This window comes from Corvus cornix, chromosome 6 (assembly GCF_000738735.6).
Source record: "Corvus cornix cornix isolate S_Up_H32 chromosome 6, ASM73873v5, whole genome shotgun sequence".
Lineage (NCBI taxonomy): Eukaryota > Metazoa > Chordata > Aves > Passeriformes > Corvidae > Corvus > Corvus cornix.
The window spans coordinates 3,442,567-3,459,891 of NC_046336.1; the positions used below are offsets into that span (position 1 = coordinate 3,442,567).

General features: G+C 50.5%; 1 protein-coding gene across 2 annotated transcripts in view; it reads left to right on the forward strand.

Annotated features, from left to right (window-relative positions):
- FAM53B (family with sequence similarity 53 member B) overlaps positions 1-16,812 on the forward strand; it is a 44,749-nt gene extending 27,937 nt beyond the window's left edge. For both annotated transcript variants that reach the window (XM_039553845.1, XM_039553844.1), the window contains exon 7: positions 13,012-16,812. In XM_039553845.1, coding sequence (XP_039409779.1) covers positions 13,012-13,308 — 297 coding nt within the window. In that variant the 3' untranslated portion in view covers positions 13,309-16,812. The remainder of the gene's footprint in view (positions 1-13,011) is intronic.
- The last annotated feature ends 513 nt before the right edge of the window (positions 16,813-17,325 follow it).

Sequence of the window (17,325 nt, forward strand, 5' to 3'; positions counted from 1 at the left end):
TGGAGATGTTATCACGTTTCATTTTCGTTGCAAAGACAGAGCACAACCTCCCTCTTCGATCTGCTGCACAGAGCCAGATAACAGATCTGAAGCACAAATCAGCAAGGATTTTGCTCCTTGGTCCTCTCCCTGCTGGACCAAGTGACTGGACATTAGCAAGAGACAGAGCAAGAGGCTGCATTGAAGGACGTTTCCCTTCCACACTCATGAGATTTCCTGCAGTTCTATGATTTGACATTTCCCACATCAATAATTTACAGTCACAAAGTCAGTGACACCATCAGCTGAGTGTGGGATGGAGATAATGAGGGGTGTGAAGGCCCCAGGGCTCTCGCTGTGGGAGCAGGGGAAGCCTGGCCACCTCCCAGGATGGGCTGTCACCTTCTGCTGGCCTTAGAATTTCCCCCATAGTTTCAGTTCCATGTGGTTGCCTGCTGTGCTTCATCCCAGAGTCACCCGTGTTGGGAGTGTTTACCCTAAAGGTTTTGTGGCCTGTCTGGTGCAAGGCATCTTCTTGTTGTCTGCAGGGAAACTGCTGGGAGAAATTCACCAGGTGGGGATGGAGAAACAGCTGGGAAACACCCAGCGGGTGAGATCCAACATTGTGTGTGCATTTTCTCCTTACAAGAACATGATATTTTATGGTGTTCTGTGCTCGGCAGTGCAGAGGGTGTTTGAAGGAGTGCAGTGGTACTGGAGGAAGAGATCATCTTTTCCTCCCCCAGAAGAGCTTAGAGGATAAAAAGGGTGAAGGAGTCACATATTTGGTGAGATCAGGCGAAAAACATTAGGATTGCTCTTGTCTTTTCATAAATCACAGCAACAACATTTATTATGCCAAGCTTATTTTATTAGATAATAAGCTGGATGGACAGTGAAAACCACGTACATGTGTTGTTATATTTTACTAGCCACAGGGTGGAATAGCACAACTGCTGCCTCTCATTCTCTCTGTACAAGCAGACAAGCATCATTTCACTTCCCTGGAAGTGTTCAAGGCCTGGTTGGATGGGGCTTGGAACAATCCAGTCCCATGGAAGGTGTTCCTGTCCATGGCAGGGGGTGGAATGAGATGGGCTTTAGGGATCCTTTCAGTCCAGACCATTCTGTGCTTCTCTGGTGTGATGGACAGGGAAGGAGGACAGTGTCCAGGTTTGGCTGGACAGACCTTTGTTGCCCTCTGGGGATGTTGTAAGGCAGCTTCTCCATTGCATCAGTCCAAGGGCGAAAGTTTGTTGGCTGGGAAAAAAAGGGCTTGGCCACGGAGATCCTGAGGGTCAGCAGGAGCTTCCCTTTCCCTCCAGTGGATGCTGAGTCCAGCAATTATGTTTATAATTTGGATGGCCATGGCTTTGACATGGGTGGGTGATCCAAGGATGACAAAAGATCTAATCACTTGGATGTCCAAGAGCAGCTCAGTCCATGTTCCTGGAAAACCCTCATCTTGAGGAATAGTTGTGTTTTCTCTGGCTGCTGTCCTCCACATCAAAACATCTTCCAAAGTGAGAAAGCAATGCCTGAACACTCAGCGTTGCTCACTGTTGGGGTGGCTCATCCTCTGGGAGAAGCGATACCGCAAGGAAAGGGTCTGGAAGCTGCACACTGTGTGGCACAAGCTCTGTGGGAATGGGGAAGGGGTTGCCTGGTGCAGCATCTCTCCGAATGCCAGGGGGCACCCCCTCTCCCAGCCCCTCCTGTCCCTCTGGTCCAGGCTGGGTGGCCGGAGCCTCTGCCGAACGCCCGGTGGTTGCTACAACCAACAACAGCGTCACTAAGGAGCTCCCCAGTGGGATCCTGGCCAAGCAGGTCCCATGGATATTCTCAGTTTCCAGGCAGGAAACCCAGCCGGGCTCAGGTGCCCATGGCAGTGGGTGACCCCTCAAGGCAAGGATGTGCTGCTGGGTGTGGGGTGGCAGGGCTGGAGCAGAGTGGGGAGAAAGCAAATCCGTGCAGGGGCCAGGGTTTCAGAGCTGAGGGGTTATGGAAAGCAGCACTGGCAGGCGGCTCTCGGCGTGGGAGGACTGGCACAGAGGGACGAGCAGGATGAGGCAAGTCACGGGGAGCATTCTTGCCTTTGGTGGGGCACGGTCAGAGCCCTCCCTGGGATGGGAATGCCGGGAAAACCAACGAATTCCTCATGGGGAATAAGTGTGCTCGAGAAAACCCTGCAAAGTTGGGTGATTTCAGAGGAAGAGCTGAAATAATGGCAAGTGTCTGTGTGGCTGCATGTGTGCTCAAGTCTGGGTTTATCTGGGATAGAAACACTTTGTGTGCAATGGGCAAAGCAAAGGACACCCAAGGTGTCCAGACTGGGCTTTCCAGTTATCCACAAAGGATTTGCTTTTCAGATGGGGAAGCTGAGGCATGGGGCATTCCCTGAGTCCCTGGGTGCTTATGTCAAGGTGGGAACTGAGCTTTGAGGTGCTGGGTGCTGGGTCAGCCTCTGGCTCTGGCAGCAGATCAGTTAATTTTTCACTTGTGCTGGTAACCACATGTGTTTACGGGCCTGAAACCCGGTACCATAATCAAAATAAAAATAATTTGACCTGAAAGAAATGTTTTCTTCATACCAGGAGGGATATTTAGGCCAGGCAGGAGGGGAGGGAGCCTCTCCTGGAAGCAATTACATGGCCACATAACTGGGCTAATTAAGCTAAGTTAAGCTGGGAGGGAAAATACTTAGGAAAATATTGCCTTTAATTCCTCAAAATCCTCATTGTGTCTCTTCTGTCTGCAATTCCCGTAGCCCAGAGAGGGGAGGTGAGCCCATATCCCTCCCTCTATTATTTACTCATAAACCAGACAGGCTTCAACTTCGGGCAGAAACCAAACCATCCACGTGGTTGTCATTGAAATAGCAACAATTTTTAAAAGCCACAGGCACCATGACAATCCTTCTGCTCCTTTTAAATGCCCATGAACTCTTTGCCTGGTGCCTCTTTGCCTTCGAACAGTGGGGGCCTCAGTCAGGTGAGTGAGTGACAATGAGGTGTCATTTAATTATCCCAAATCCTGGAGCCAGGTGAGGTGGGAAGAAGCTGGTTTCTATTCTTCACCCCAGTCAGGAGGAATTTGGGTACCTGGCCTGGCATCTCTGACCTCCTTAACACAAGGACATGAACCATCCTCTCCTTTCAGGGTAGGGTTTGGGCTTGCTTTCCAGCCTCAGCTTTTATTCCTCCTTTTCATGTGAAGCACAAGCCCAAGGAGGACAACACCACTCCTCCATGATCCCAGCAGTTGTTCAGAGTGTTAATGAATCTCACAGCTTGCCCTCCTTCCTAGGCACAGTGCTCTTGGCCTCACAGCCCCAGGGACTGTGTCTGTACTGGTAGGCCATGATCAGAAATGGCTGGGATCAAATTTTTCCATGAATTTGGAGGTTTTTCAAAGAGCTGGTCTTTCTTTTTCTGATGTGGGTACATCTAAAATAAATGGGAGATGAGAAGTGTCACAAAGGTGACAGGAGGTGGCTGATTTTGGCAGGGATGAGTGGATTTACCCTTTGCAAGGCACTCAGAGAAGCATCTGGGTGAAATAGGTGAGAAAATGGATTTTCTAAAATAAAAGCACACTCTGCCGGGGATGCTGTGTGATGGAGGGACACCCACTGGGTTTTCCTCTCCCATGATCTGGTGCAGTTCTCCTCCAGAGGAACTTGCCCTGGCCCACCTCCACATCCGCTGCTTTCTGACATCCTGGTGTGAACATTTCCTGGGATCTGGGGTGTTGTGTGCCTGAGTGCCTCGTGGCAGCACAAACATTGGGTTTGGTGGCTTGGCTGAGTCATCGACGGGAAGCCGAGCCATGGGCCAGCCCTGATGTTGGTGTGTGCAGATTGCCTTCCTTCCCACAGGCTCTGGGCAGCTGCAGGGGACACATGACACGTCCCTCACACCGACGACTGCCACCCTGAGTGGGAATTTGCAATGATGCCCGGCTGTGGCCATGCAAGCCTTCGCTATCTCTTCCCCGTTCTGCTTCCTGCTGCCTAAAATTTTGATGTGGTGGTCACTGAGAGATTTCAATTTGTGTTAAGACGGTTCCAAACACAGCCATCCTTTTTACAGATGTGGTTTTTAAATGGATAATTTATTTATATATATGTGTGTATGTATATATATATATATATATAAATATGTATGGAAATAAATGTTTAAGGCCAGATTGGATATCGCTTGGAGCAGCCTGATCTAGTGCAAGGTGTCCCTGCCCAAGTCAGAGGTGGGAACATGATGGCCTTTGAAGTTCCTTCCAACTCAAACAATTCTGTTTTTCTAATTTTATATATATATATTTATATAGATATGTATTTGTTCAACCCAGCCATGTTCCCTGCAGCGCAAACCCCGAACAGGAGTAGCCCTGGCTGGAAATGGAGGGTGGTGCTGTAGTGTTTGAAAATGCAACTTTCCATGAAAAGAAAGGCACAAATATCTCAGTGGCATATAAGGCATTGCACTGCTGACAGGAATTGTCAGACATGATGAGAGATATTGGTTCCTCCCAGCTGTGGGATCTGTGCACTGGTAGCCAATGAAGGCGTGGAGGTGGCACTCCTGCCCCATTTCTGATGTCTCTACAAGGTTTTGGCTTCTCTGTGAGCCTTCAGAGCAGTTGAAGTTTGAAGAACTACATCTCTCCTAAAAATCCTGTATTCCTGGTCTTTTCCTCCTCTCTAATACCCATTTAATTTTCTACAGAGGTTGTACTCATGAGCACTGAGGGTTCCCAGGCAGCTGGCAAAGTGCTTCTCCTCCGTGAAGCTCTGTATTGTGTAATGTCTTGCAGTACATGGGACAGAGAGTAGCTACTGTAGAATAAATAAGGCAATCAAAATACAGTATTCCCTTGCATCTCCATGGCTTATGGAGAGCATCCCGTGGCTATGAGTTCACAGATGGCTTCTTCCCTGTGAGGGATGGGTGCATGAGAGGGTGCTGTCAGCAGTGGACACCAGCTGAGGAGGTGGTGAGGGTGAAGCCCTGGGTGTTCCTGATGAGGGTGAGTTATAGAGAGGACTTTGTGCCTGAGGGATGCCTGGTGTGGGAAGGGTCTGGGCACAAGGGGACCATTGACGTTGCTCCCTGGCTGCCTGGACAGACAGAGCCTTTCACGGGGTGACTTCACTGCCCTGCAAGGAGCACGTGCCTTCAGAGGATGGAGTCATCTGCGCCAGGAATCACAGGAGCATCCCCCTGAAATGAGCATGTGTGGTTCTTGTGGTTTTCAGGGTTAAAATCGGCTTCAGCCTGGGCTGGAGATCCTGAGGGTCTCCAGACTCAGTGAAGTGTGTGATGCTCACCATGGCTGGGAGCCTGGCTGGTCCCCCTGCCTTGTTTTCCCTTCAAAACTTTGGAATAATGGCAGTTTCCATGAGGATCCATGCACAAAAGAGTCTGTACACTCCCAGAGCTGAAGTAAACAGCCCACCAGTTTGAAATGTTTCAGGCTGGTCTTGGCACTGAATGGGAAGAAGTTCCAAACTACATGGTGGGAGAAGGGACCTCTCCTCTCTGAGCACCCAAGTCTTTCCTTGAGTGGTAAAATTCTCTAATTTTCACATAAGAAGATTTTCTGTTTGAGTTTTGGCACCTTTCAGGCTTGCTGGAGAGGGCAGGAGGGGTGGCAGTGATCTCAGTTGGCGTCAGCACCCACTCGAGCCGGTGACAAATATTTCCAAACGCAATGATAGGCGAAAAACTGGAGGTTTTAAATTCCATACGTATCCCAGGAAATAGTTTGCTATTGATGTAACTTCTGAGAGAGATTCCAGCTTCCAAGCCCCAGTGTTTTTTAAATAAACAGGAATGAGAGTCTGCAAAGGTCAGTTTGTGGCTTGGTGGGAAAAAGCCTTTGGTTCAGGATCAAAAGAAACTGGCTGGTTTGAAGGTGGGAGGGACACCTTCCACTGTCCCAGGCTGCTCCAAGCCCCAATGTCCAACCTGGCCTTGGGCACTTCCAGGGATGGAGCAGCCACAGCTTCTCTGGGCAGCCTGTGCCAGGGCCTCCCCACCCTTACAGGGAAGAATTTCTTCCCAAAATCCCATCTAACTCTGCCCTATAGGAGCATAAAGGCATTCCTTCTTATCTTGTCACTCCCTTGTCCAAAGTCCCTCTCCAGCTCTAGTGCAGCACCTTCATGCACAGGAAGGGGCTCTGATGTCTCTCCCAGTTCCATCCCATTCCATCCCCTGCTCCTGGCTGTATCTCCTGCTCTTGCCTCCATCCCCTGCTCCCAGCTCCATCCCACCACGAGGCCCAGGGATGCAGGGCTGAGTGTTGCACCCGTTGTTCACACTCACATGGGAGGACAGGGCTGGGAACACAAACAAAGCTTGGCAGTGTCTGTCCCAAACATGGACAAAATCCAATTGTATCCCAAGGATGCACATCTGATTCACCACGTGCTGATTAACCCTCCTGTCCCCAGGCTTGTGTGCTGTGTGACTCCAAAAAACAGCTTGTAGAAAGCACAGAGATTCATCCTTGAAGGAGTCAGCATGCTCAAAAGTGGCATTTTGGCTCAAAAAAAGCCAAAAGGGATTTTTCATGGTTTACAAAAAACCCCCCAGAACTCTAGGAGCTACTGGGTCAGTTAGGAGCTACTGGGAGTTACCTGGAACCACTTGCCTTGCAAAACTCTACCAAAGCGTTTCAGGAGGCAGAGCATTTCAGGAAATGGTGCTAAATAAATAATAAATAAATAAATACTTAGATAAGGGCACTTCTATTTTCCTTTCCAGAGAAAGGATGCTCAGGGTTAGCCCGAGGTCGAGGCTGTGACAGATAAGTGAGGTGTATTTCAAGTCTGCATTGGATTTGCAGGATGTCTTTGTAGGTGGGGGCAGTGGGTGCAGGTGCCACAAACCGTGGATTTTCAGTCACCCACAATATGATTTTATCCCTTTACTTGCTGGTGTTCTCTTTGCAGTGCTGCTGAAACAGTGACTTGAAGTTTGGTTTTAATTTTATAAGGTCCTGCCTTATCATTTAGGCCTTGAAGTGAGAACCACAGTGGCAGAACAGAAATATTACTTCTATGCTGAAAATTATGAAGTATGAAAATGGAATAGGGCTGAGAAAAAAGAATAATTCCGTATTAGTGATGTTTCATCCTAACTTGGGACAAGTCAAATCACTGAATTTCCCCAAAGATGAGCCACTCCAAATCCCGACGTTTTGCCAGCTCTGGGGACAAGTCAGGTTCGGGCTCACCCTTTTCTACTGAAATCCATGGCATTGCAAAAGCATCACTGGGAGAGCAGCCCTGCCCCCTGCCACTGTCCCCACCAGGCTCCTGGCAGTGCTGAGTGTGTCAGCATGAGGGGCTGCAGTGCTCCAGGGATGCCCTGCCACATCCCAAGAGGATGCAGAGGAGAAGGCAGAGGTGAAAGGCTGGGAAGGGCAGCCTGTAAATAAATAAATACACAGTGATCACTTATGACCTGTCTGAGCAAATGGATTTCTCCAGCTCTCAGCAAAGGGTTCGGTGTCTGTTAGGGAAAATATTTGTTCTGGGCAGGAAATGAGGGTTTCCTCCAATTATCATTATGAATAGGAAGGGGCTGGGAGGCTGTGCTGGGACTGAGTCCCCACGTGTGGGATGCTGTGGGATGCTGTGCTTGGGTGGGACAATTGAGCCCCAGAGTGTTCACTGCTCTGATTCTATGCATTGCGGTATTTCTCCGTGATATCTGGGATTTGTCTCTCCAGCATCTCCCTGGGGCTCTGTAGTACCAGAGGGATTGCCACTGTTGGGTCATACAGCAGCTTTTTCTTTTGCACTTACGGAATCTCCCTGAACATCCTCAGTGTCACTGAGGCAGTCACACATCTCCAAAGACAAGAGCAGAACTGTGAGTAAACCCAAATTATCTCCACAGGCTCCAAAGGCAGCATCAATACTAATGACTTAAAGCCTCCTTCTTGCTTTTTATTTTTTGTTTTGTTTGTTTAATGCTGTGGTGTGAAGTGACTTGGGAGGATAATAGATATTTCTGAGCCTGCTCGTGAAAGCTGTTTTTCACACCAAACAGAATGAAAGCAAAATTATCTGCTAAAGCTTTGAATGCACCAAGTAAGCACTGGTGCTTATTGAAAAATGAGGATTGGGGCTGAGTAAATGTTGTTCTTTAGCGAATGAGAAGGGAAGAGCTGGGAAGGCAGACCCTGAAAGCCAAGGCAGGAATGTGGTACCCACTGGGAGCAGGGCAGGGAGCCATCCCCTGTTCTGGGGATGCTGCTGCAGGCACGTTCTGCAGCACCTTGGCCTGGTGGAGGCTGTGGGGCTGCCTGTGAACTGCTCAATGCCTCCATAGATAAAATTTTAAAGGAAAGAGAGTAGCAGATGAGTTTGAGCTCCCTGACAACACTGCATCTAACCCAGCTCTGCTCTGCACCAGGCACACAGGCTCTGTTTGCTTTTCACACCCCCCATCACTGCCTCCTGTGTTTTCCTTCCTCAGGTATTCCAGCATTTCTTTCCCAACACTTCATCGCTCAGAGGCTTCTTCTGTGGGAGATGCTGGTGAGGCCTGTTTGGGGCATCACTGAGCCTGTAATGTGCTTGTGCCAGTGCTGTAGCCTGGACCTGTTGGCAAAGCTGCTGAGATGCTCCTTGGTTATAAAGAGGAGAATTGGTTGTTGGAGCCTCAGGGTTGAGCCATGCCTGCTGCAGCTCTCTCCTCATGTCCCTTCCATTCCCACTCACCAGGAAACCGTCCTGGGGATGGAGTTGGAGGAGATCGGGGGTGCCTTAAAGGCAATGCAGATGCTTTGAACCCAAGTGATGTGTGTGTGTGTGTGTGTGTGTGTGTGCATGGCCCAAATCACACCAGCTGCCATAATGAAGTTCTGCAGAGCTTAAAAACCAAATCAAACCCATTTTTCAATCTCATTTTCCAGTCTCAAGCACCTGGCCCTCCTCAGCAGCACGGGCGAGCGCTTTCCCTGGCACAAATGCCAGGCAGGATTTACTGTGATGCAAATAACCAAAGCATTTCTTTATAATGATACAAAGATAACAGCTCAGGCCGAAGGTGTTTTACAGGAGATGTTTGCCTTGGAGAGTGATTTAAACCTGAGCCAGGCAGAGAATCCCCCAGTGGAGGTGACTTTGCTGGCTTGGAGGGCTGGCAGAGGCTCATCATTCCCGCATGGAGCAGCACCGCTCGCTGCCTGCTTCCCCCTTCCCTTCTGGCACCAGGTTATTTTCAGCTTTCTGAAGCAACTGTAGCCCAGTGTGCTAACAGGAGGTGATGACAGCTTGGGAGGTAGGGCTGGTGCTGCTGACAGCTTGTAGCGTTACACCTTTCCCGGGATAACTGCGGCAATCACCTGGCAGGGTGGAAAGAAAATAAAAGGTGTGTGAGCAAAAGCCGTGATCACCGCAGGGATCACAGTCCTGCTAATATTTGTTCTGGTAGACCCACTGTGTCTGCAGGGACGTGTTTTGGGGAAGAGCTCACAGCTGGGTGTTTTACCACGGGAAGAGTCAGACAGAGGAATGTTGCTGAGGGATTTCTCCAGCTTGCTGTCGGGGCTCTGCAGCCTCCAGTCCCGTCCCTGATGGGGACACGTGCCTAAGGGGCGGGAAAACCTGAGGAAAAGGATGGATGTGAGGGGTGAGTTGATTTCTGCAGCCTTCTCTGATTGTAGCCTTGGTCCCTGCACAGTGTGGAGCATCACGAGACTCGGTGGGAAAGAGAAGTAACCTGAGCTTGGTCACCAGCACGCAAGAAGGGCTTTTCTCTGGAGCAACCCTGCAGCTTATTCCAAGTGTCCAAGCATTTCTTATTTATGTTTTTAGATGATTTTTCAGGTGCTTGCATTAGCAACTCCTCATTTTCTCCCTGGGGGCTTGCCCAGCATGCTGGATTAAGGCAGCTTTGGGAAGGGTTGGGGGAAGAAAAACCAGCACCTCAAATGGTCAGAAATGGGTCTCTGTGGTCAGTAAAGGTGTTTTGGGTGTAAGGTGTGTTACAGATGCTCATGGGTGAAGTCAGGATGGCCAGAAACACCTCCCAAAAGCCATCTGTGTTGGATTCCCACAGTTTCCCTGAGACCAACAGGATTTGAGGTGCCTGATATTCCTTTTTTTCTGGCACTGGAGGCCAAGGTTGTGGAGAGGCTCAGAGGGGCCCAGGGCTGCCTGGCCATGGGGAACAAGCGCCGCATTGTGCCACCAGCCCTGCTCTTTTCTGACATCAGCGGAGGACTTGGCTGCCCGGTTTGGCCAGCTCAGCACCTCAGCACGTGCTAAATTCACCCAATAAATAAAAAGTGAGCAAAGGACTCCAAAGGGTTGAAAACAGACGCTGCATTGACGGTGGTGGCTGATCCACGGCTGTTCCACAGCCAGCCCATGGAATGCTGGCTTGGTGATCGCCGTCCTGGGGGCACTTTCCCGACCCCAGCTGCTGGGAAGGTGAGCTGTGGGATTTTGGGGCAGCCAGTGCCTGTGAAAACTTGCTTTCTGAGCTGTCAAACCTGCCTCAGAGGTAGTGCCTCTGCCCAGCACCCTCCACATGTGGCCTTCCTCCACCAGCAGCTGCCGCAGTGCCGGCAGCACCGGGACCATTGGAAGGGGTTTTCTGTCTTCTTGCATTCTCTGGAATGACTCAAGGCTTGGGTTGCAGCGTGTGTGGATTTGAGCAGGGAGAAGGAGGCTGTTGGCTTGGTTGTCTTGCCAAAGTCCCATAAAATGCAAAATTTCCCTGAAAGTCAAGTAACTTCATGGCTGTTCCCCGAGACATGTCCAAGCTTGGAAACACTTTTCTTTTGGATGGGAAGAATGTGCTGTGGACCTGTTGAATTACTCTCCAGGCTGCATCTTCCTTCATTCACCACCACAGGAATCACTCATCTCCTCTGAAGCGCTGCAGAGCATCTCCCATCCTCTCAGGATGCTCTGTCCCACCTGCAGCAGCCCAGCATGTCCACACCTGGGTACCAGACCCTGGGGAGTGCCTGATCCAGGAGATGAGCTCGATTAAGAAGGAGAAAAATTAACATTCCCAGAAGTGCCAGAGTTTTGTTTGTAGAAGGGATTTGCACTTCTGAGAGGGCTGTTGACTTTCAGGAGACCTAGGCTTTTCAAGTGCCTAAATCACTGTTGGAAATATGCTTGCAAATTTTGTGAAGTGCTTAGGAAATATTTCTGCTATGTCCTCGGGCCTTCTCCAGTGGTAATTATGAGTTGTCCATTAACCACAGCGTGCAGCGCTCTGCTTGAAGCTGCTGCATGCTCAGCACCCAGAAGACAGAGGCACGGCTGGGATCTAAAAAATACGACCATCATGACGTGAGGACTGGGTGCAGTTGCGTAATTAGGGAACAAATGCCCTTTTTTTCACACGGGCTTGGGGCTTGTGGGTTTTTGAAGGTTTCAGAGACTGAAGGCCATGTGTAATGTAGCTTCCCCCAGCTTGAGCAGTGGCCAACTCCTCTTGGGGCAGCAGGAACTTCTCTGTTTAGATAGAGCAGCCTCTGCAATGACTTTTTTTACTGTGTGCATGGGATAGTGCAGCACCCAAAGCCTCTGGGCAATGGTCCATGGGTCCAACTCAGCACAAGGCCCTTTGATTTGTTAAGAACTGATTGGGGCGTGATGCAGAACCCCTGCATCTCCCTTAGGGGCCGTGTAAATGGGTGATTTTCCTTCATTTACAGCCTGGAGTAAGTTATTTTGGTGGAGTTGCTCCCAGCTTACCTGGATTTGAAAGGAAAAAGCCTCAAGCAAATGTTCCTAATTCCTAGGGAATGCCAGTGGGGATGTTTTGGAGCAAGGTTGTGTCTCAGGCTGTGTGTTTGGTCCTGAATTGCACCAGCCAGAGCAGATACAGGCAGCAGTGCTGTCCCTCTGTGTCACCAATGCTCTGTTGGGTACTGAAGCTCGCCTGGCTCCCTCAGCTGTTCCTGGTGCTCCAGATCCTTCCCCAGCTCTGTTCCCTTGTCTGGACATTCTCCAGCCCCTCAATGTCTTTCTTGTCATGAGGGACCCAAAACTGACCAGTAAGAGGTGAACATCTCCAGCTAGTGAGGGGGCTGCCTTCCTCCCAGGTGTTTGTTGAGTTCCCATTCAGGCCCATCCCATGGGATGTGTCCAAGCCAAGTGTGTGAGAAGTGAACACACCATCACACGCTGGCTTGATGAGAGACTCCACAAGCTGCTGAGATCCTCCTCAGTCTCCTCCTGCTCAGAGCACACACTCTGCCACTGGGATGGCCTCGTTATTTCCATTGGCACTCAGGAATGAGGGTTTAGTCTGCTCTTTTAAAAACCAGCCTGGGCAAAAGGCATTGCCTGGCAGGTGAGCACGCTGGTGGCCAGAACATCCCCAGGAGGTTCTGCATGCTCTGCTCCAGGGGGTTTGGAATGCCTGCGTGCTCCTTGTCATTCTCAGAGCTTGAAACTGTTCAGAAGACGTGACAGCACATAAACTAAATCAAGTTTCTGGCCAAGGTAACCAGGTGTGGAGACTATGGGAACAGAGAACTGTGCTTGCATGGTCTTTAGTGAGGGGAACAGCCCTGATCCATCACAGAGGAGGGTTTAGTAGGACACAAGCTCCAGCTACTTAAAGGAAGGGCTGAAGTTTCTCTTGGAGAAACTTGTCTCTTTCCAACAAATGGAAATGTTGTTGGAAATGTTCATTCATTTTCAGTGAGCTCTGTACTGCCCTGCGTAACTGGGTGATGCAGGGGGTGAAGATGGTGAAGGGACCGATCCAGAGTAGGCTGGGGATGGTTTTGGTGCTGTTGCCTGTTGCAGGGGCAGGAGAGGCACGGAACCTGTCATGGATGGAGAGATGGGGCTTTGCAGCATCTGCCCATCTCCTGGGGACCTGCTGGCTGTGAGCTGAGTGTTCCTGCTGCTCTGCTTGCTTTCTGTTGGGCTGGGGGAGCTGGGTTGGGAAGACCCGCAGCTCATCTGGCGTAACTTCCATCCCAGCTTCAGAATTCCCCCCCGTCTCTAACTCAGCTGCCTTTCTGCCCTTGCCTCTGCAGAACCGCCAGACTTTCAACAGCCTCACCTGCCTTAGCACCACGGCTGAGGACGGCTCCCAGCGGCTCGCGGGCCCCCAGCCATGGACCCCCGCGGCCCCGGAGGTGATGCCGGGCAGGACCCCCGCCTGCACCCCAGTCCCGGAGCCACCGCGGGCCAGGCCTGACAACCGCCGGGCCAGCAGGATGACCTGTCCTGCGAGGAGGAGGAGGAGAGTGCCGGGAAGGAGGAGGACAGGGCGGCCTGGAGGAGTGGCGGGACGGGCAGCGAGAGCCTCTTCCAGCTGGACGGCGAGATAGACATCGAGCAGATAGAAAACAACTGAGGAGGGAGCAGCTCCTCTCGCCCTGGGGTCCGGGGGCTGCCAGCAGAGCCGTGGAGGGCTCCTCGTTGCCAGCGAGTTTGTGGGATTCTGTCACTGCTCCCCTCCCGCCAGCTGGAGGGGATGAAGCAGCTTTGCCAAAATTTCATCAGGTATTTAGAGGAATTCGTGTGCATGCATGTGTAAATCTTGAAATTCTTTGTAACTACTGTAGCCAGAGATCAGCCAGTCAGAGGAAAGTGCCTGTCCCACAGGGAAACCAGGCACGGGGATCTCCAAAAACTTGGAATCCACGAGTAAATGGCTTTTGCCAGGGTAGGGTTGGAGCTGATGGAGCTGGCCTTGCTCCCACAGGTGCCACCTGTGCTAGTTCAGAAAGGGGTGCACAAGGAGAAACCACCACCCCTGGGACTGGAGAAAGGGAGGGAAAAGCAGAATATTGAGATTTGCAAACCGAGCACTGGCTGGTGTCTGCCGGGGCGGCTGCAGCTCCTTTTCTCCGGCCGCATCCCGGGCGGCCCCAGCACCCGCCTCGCTCCCCATGTCCCTGGCAGTGCCGTGAGAAGGAAATCACAAGTGAAGTGTTTTGCTTAAATTTAATAATGGCAAGAGCTGGATTATTACTCCTTTATTTTTAGTTTTCCTTTTCCTGATGGGGAATTAAACAGATCCCTGGCCCATGTGGGGCGGCATCCACAGCAGTGCTTGCTGGGCGCTGCTCAGGGATGCTCAAATGCCTTCCTTCCCTGTTTTTTTTCTTTCCAGCCCCCTCTCTGAACCCTTTTGGGAAAAAAGCCCTACTCAGGCTTGGTGCCACCCTCATTTGGGTTCCCAACACCCTGTTTTGGGCAGGGCTGGGCTGTTTACCCATTTACCAGCAGCTGTGCCCTCTTTGCTACCCAGGGCAGGGCTGCCACCCTCTTTTTTCTGGCTTTACTGTGAAGGGCTGCACGCCCGAGGCACGTCGTGGAGGGGTTACTTGACAAAGTCAGCTGGCAAAAGGCTGAAAATCCAGGTAGCAGCACTGAAAGCTTTTCCTCTTCCTGTGCCTTTTTTAAGCACAGATAAAGTGGTGACCATTATGTTTGTACGATATGAATTCTCTTTGCTAAAAATAAGCTGTCCACTTGCTAACAGGTTTAGAAGGACACCTATGGTTCTTTTCTCCCTCTGTTTGGTGGTTTGTTTTTTTTTTTAAATTTGTTTGTTTGTTTAAAGCTCTAGGAAAGCTGTACAAATGGCTTCCAGCATCTTCTGGATTCCTTCTGTTGCTTCCTTCAAGCTCAGGGGTCACTTCCTGAGCTTTGCAAAAGCAAGAAGGGAAAAAAAATCATTGATACCAAGAGCAGTTGAAGACATGACATTTTTAATGGGGTTCAGAACCCCTGCTGGCAATGCCTTGAGGGTCCATAACTCAGAAAGGCTGAGAGCTGCTGGTACAGGTTTCATTCATCATTTCTGGTTATGTTAGTGCACTTTTTTCCACCGTGGTTTGGGATGCGTGCAGCATCTCCCACCACAGTGGAACCCATTGGTTGTTACCCCTGTCCTGGCACTGCAGAGGTTTTGCTGGTGGCAGTGGCTGTGTCCACTCCCTCCAGGCAGGCAGGACGAGCCCCAGATATTCGGGGAGGGGATGACAGGGATGTCTTTTCATTTTGGGGAATCCTCCAGCTCTTTTGAAGTGTCGCTTGATGCATCACTTAGAAGAAAATATATCCTGGGTTAACTTTTAGCCGTCCTGTTGTGGAAGGTATTGCTGGGCTCAGGCTCAGTTTTGGGAGGGTCCAGCCCTGCCAGTGTTTCCCAGGCTGCTGCCCCTCTGTCCGTGCCCCTGCAGTGGCACCCTCACAGCACAGTTCTTGGCTTTGAGTCTTCCTGATGCTCCATCCATCCCTCCCCACCGCTGACACATCCTGGTCTCGGGGTGCGCAGGTCCCGCTGACCACAGGCACCTCCTCAGCTGAGCAAAAAAGGGCAAATTCACCCAAATCCACGTGGGGCTGCTGCCACAGAGCTCCAGGTGGGCTCTCACATGGGCATCCCCAGGGCTGGAATTCCTAAGGGCTTCTGTTTTCTTTCCAAGGGCTGCTCCTGGTGCCATGCTAACCCCCCAGAGTGGGAAGGTGGCCCATGGGCCCAGCTGTCCTGGACGTAGCCGTAGCATTCAGTTTACATTCAGCACAACCCGTTTGCCTTACTAAAAACGCTTCTCCAATGAGTCATGGCCTTACACTGGGCACGTTGGCGTAGGCACAGACTACAGTTAGCGACAGTTTTGAGGCCACGGTGGTGTTCTGTTGGGTATTTCTTGTTGGGTTTGTATGATTTCATGTACTTATTCTCAGTTTAAGAAAGCCTTACTTTTAAAATTTTTTTCCTCTCTCTCTCTCTCTCTCTCTCTCTCTCTCTCTGTGTGTAGAGGTAAAACATTTGTGGATTTATATATATATAAATATATATATAAATAAAGTAATTAAAAATATTAAATATAATATAGTATGTGCCTCAGATTCAGGGGACATCCTGTTGATTGTAGAGTCAGAAGTGGTGTTGCTCCCCCGGCAGCAGGAGATCCGTCTCCCATGCTGTGGGGAGAGCAGGGCATCCCCAGGGGGTCCTGCTCTTGGTTTGTAAAGGACTTCACCTATTACACAGATGCTTTGGGAACCCCCCAGATTCCCTGGCAAGTCCCTGCCGGCTGCCAGAATGTGATATTAAAGTAATATGCAGACAAGGGATGTTATTCCTTGCTAGGTAGCTAAAATAGGCTCATTATTGTGAAGAGACTAAGTGGCTGCTTGTCCAAGGTGTGACCCAGTCTGGGCAGCAGCCGTTTTGGGATGACACCAAAGCTGTGGCAGCAGCAATAAAGGTTCTTCATCCTGAAAAAAAATAGGATTTTGATACAGAAAGTCTTAGCAGGCGCACGGGAGTTTGCTGTGTGTTTTGCAGATGTAGCTCTTTGAGCCTGCCCTATGAAAGAGTACATTAAAAAAAAAAGAAACCAACGGAAAGAAGTGTTTGTAAAATAGATTGTAATTTTTCCACGTGCTAGCATAGCCTGTTTGGCCAATAAAGTCGTGTTTCAAGTGCATTGTTTAAAGCTCCTGGCTGCCCAGGCGAACAGACTGATGTAGGATGTTCTAGGATTGTAGCAGTGCTTTGCAGCGTGTGTGGGTTTGGTGTTCAAGAAAGAAAAAGAAGAGGATGGCCAAATAGAAAACAAAACAAAAAATGGGAAGAAGAATAAAAACAAAGCCTTCTGAAGCTATGACCTGTAGTAGCCAAGCCTCGCTGGCAATTGCACAAGCGCCGCGGGCCGTGCGTGTCCCGGGAGGGGCTGCCCAAGGTGTCCCCTCCGGGGCGGGCAAGGAGGCTGCTCCTGCCCCCTCCATGACTTGATTGCACTAGAGCAGCTCAATCTCAGGAAATTGCTTGTTACTTTTACTGTGTAAATAAAGCTTCCTGGTTCAATAACCCCTGGCCTGTGTCTGGCCTCTCTGTGCTGTCCCCGTGGCCGGGCGCGTCTGTGGGGTCCGGGGGGTTGGGGACATCGCTGCCCCTCGGGGATGTGGCAGTGGTTGGAGTTTGATGGGGTTGGAGGTTGATGGAGCCCTCTCCTCTCCTCTCTTGGCTGCACCTCCTTGACATCTCCATGGGTGCTGGGAAGGGCTGTCCCAAAAAATGGGTGGGGGTCGGGAAAGCCCTCAACCAGGACCCTCCCTTGGGGTGTCTGTGTTAGAAATAGGAAGGGTGTCCCAGCCATGGGTTGCACTGGAAAATGGACATTTTATGATACTCACATGCAGACAGACAGACATGCTGCACCCTCCCCATGGTGAGGGGACATCTCCCATGCCTCCCCCCCAGACTGTCATTTAGCTGTAACACAGCCAAAGATAGAAACAACAACATGCAAACTGAAGTGCCAAGCAGCACCTCCTTCTTTGTGTTTAAGGACAGACAGAATATCTTGCCTCTTAAAATAAAA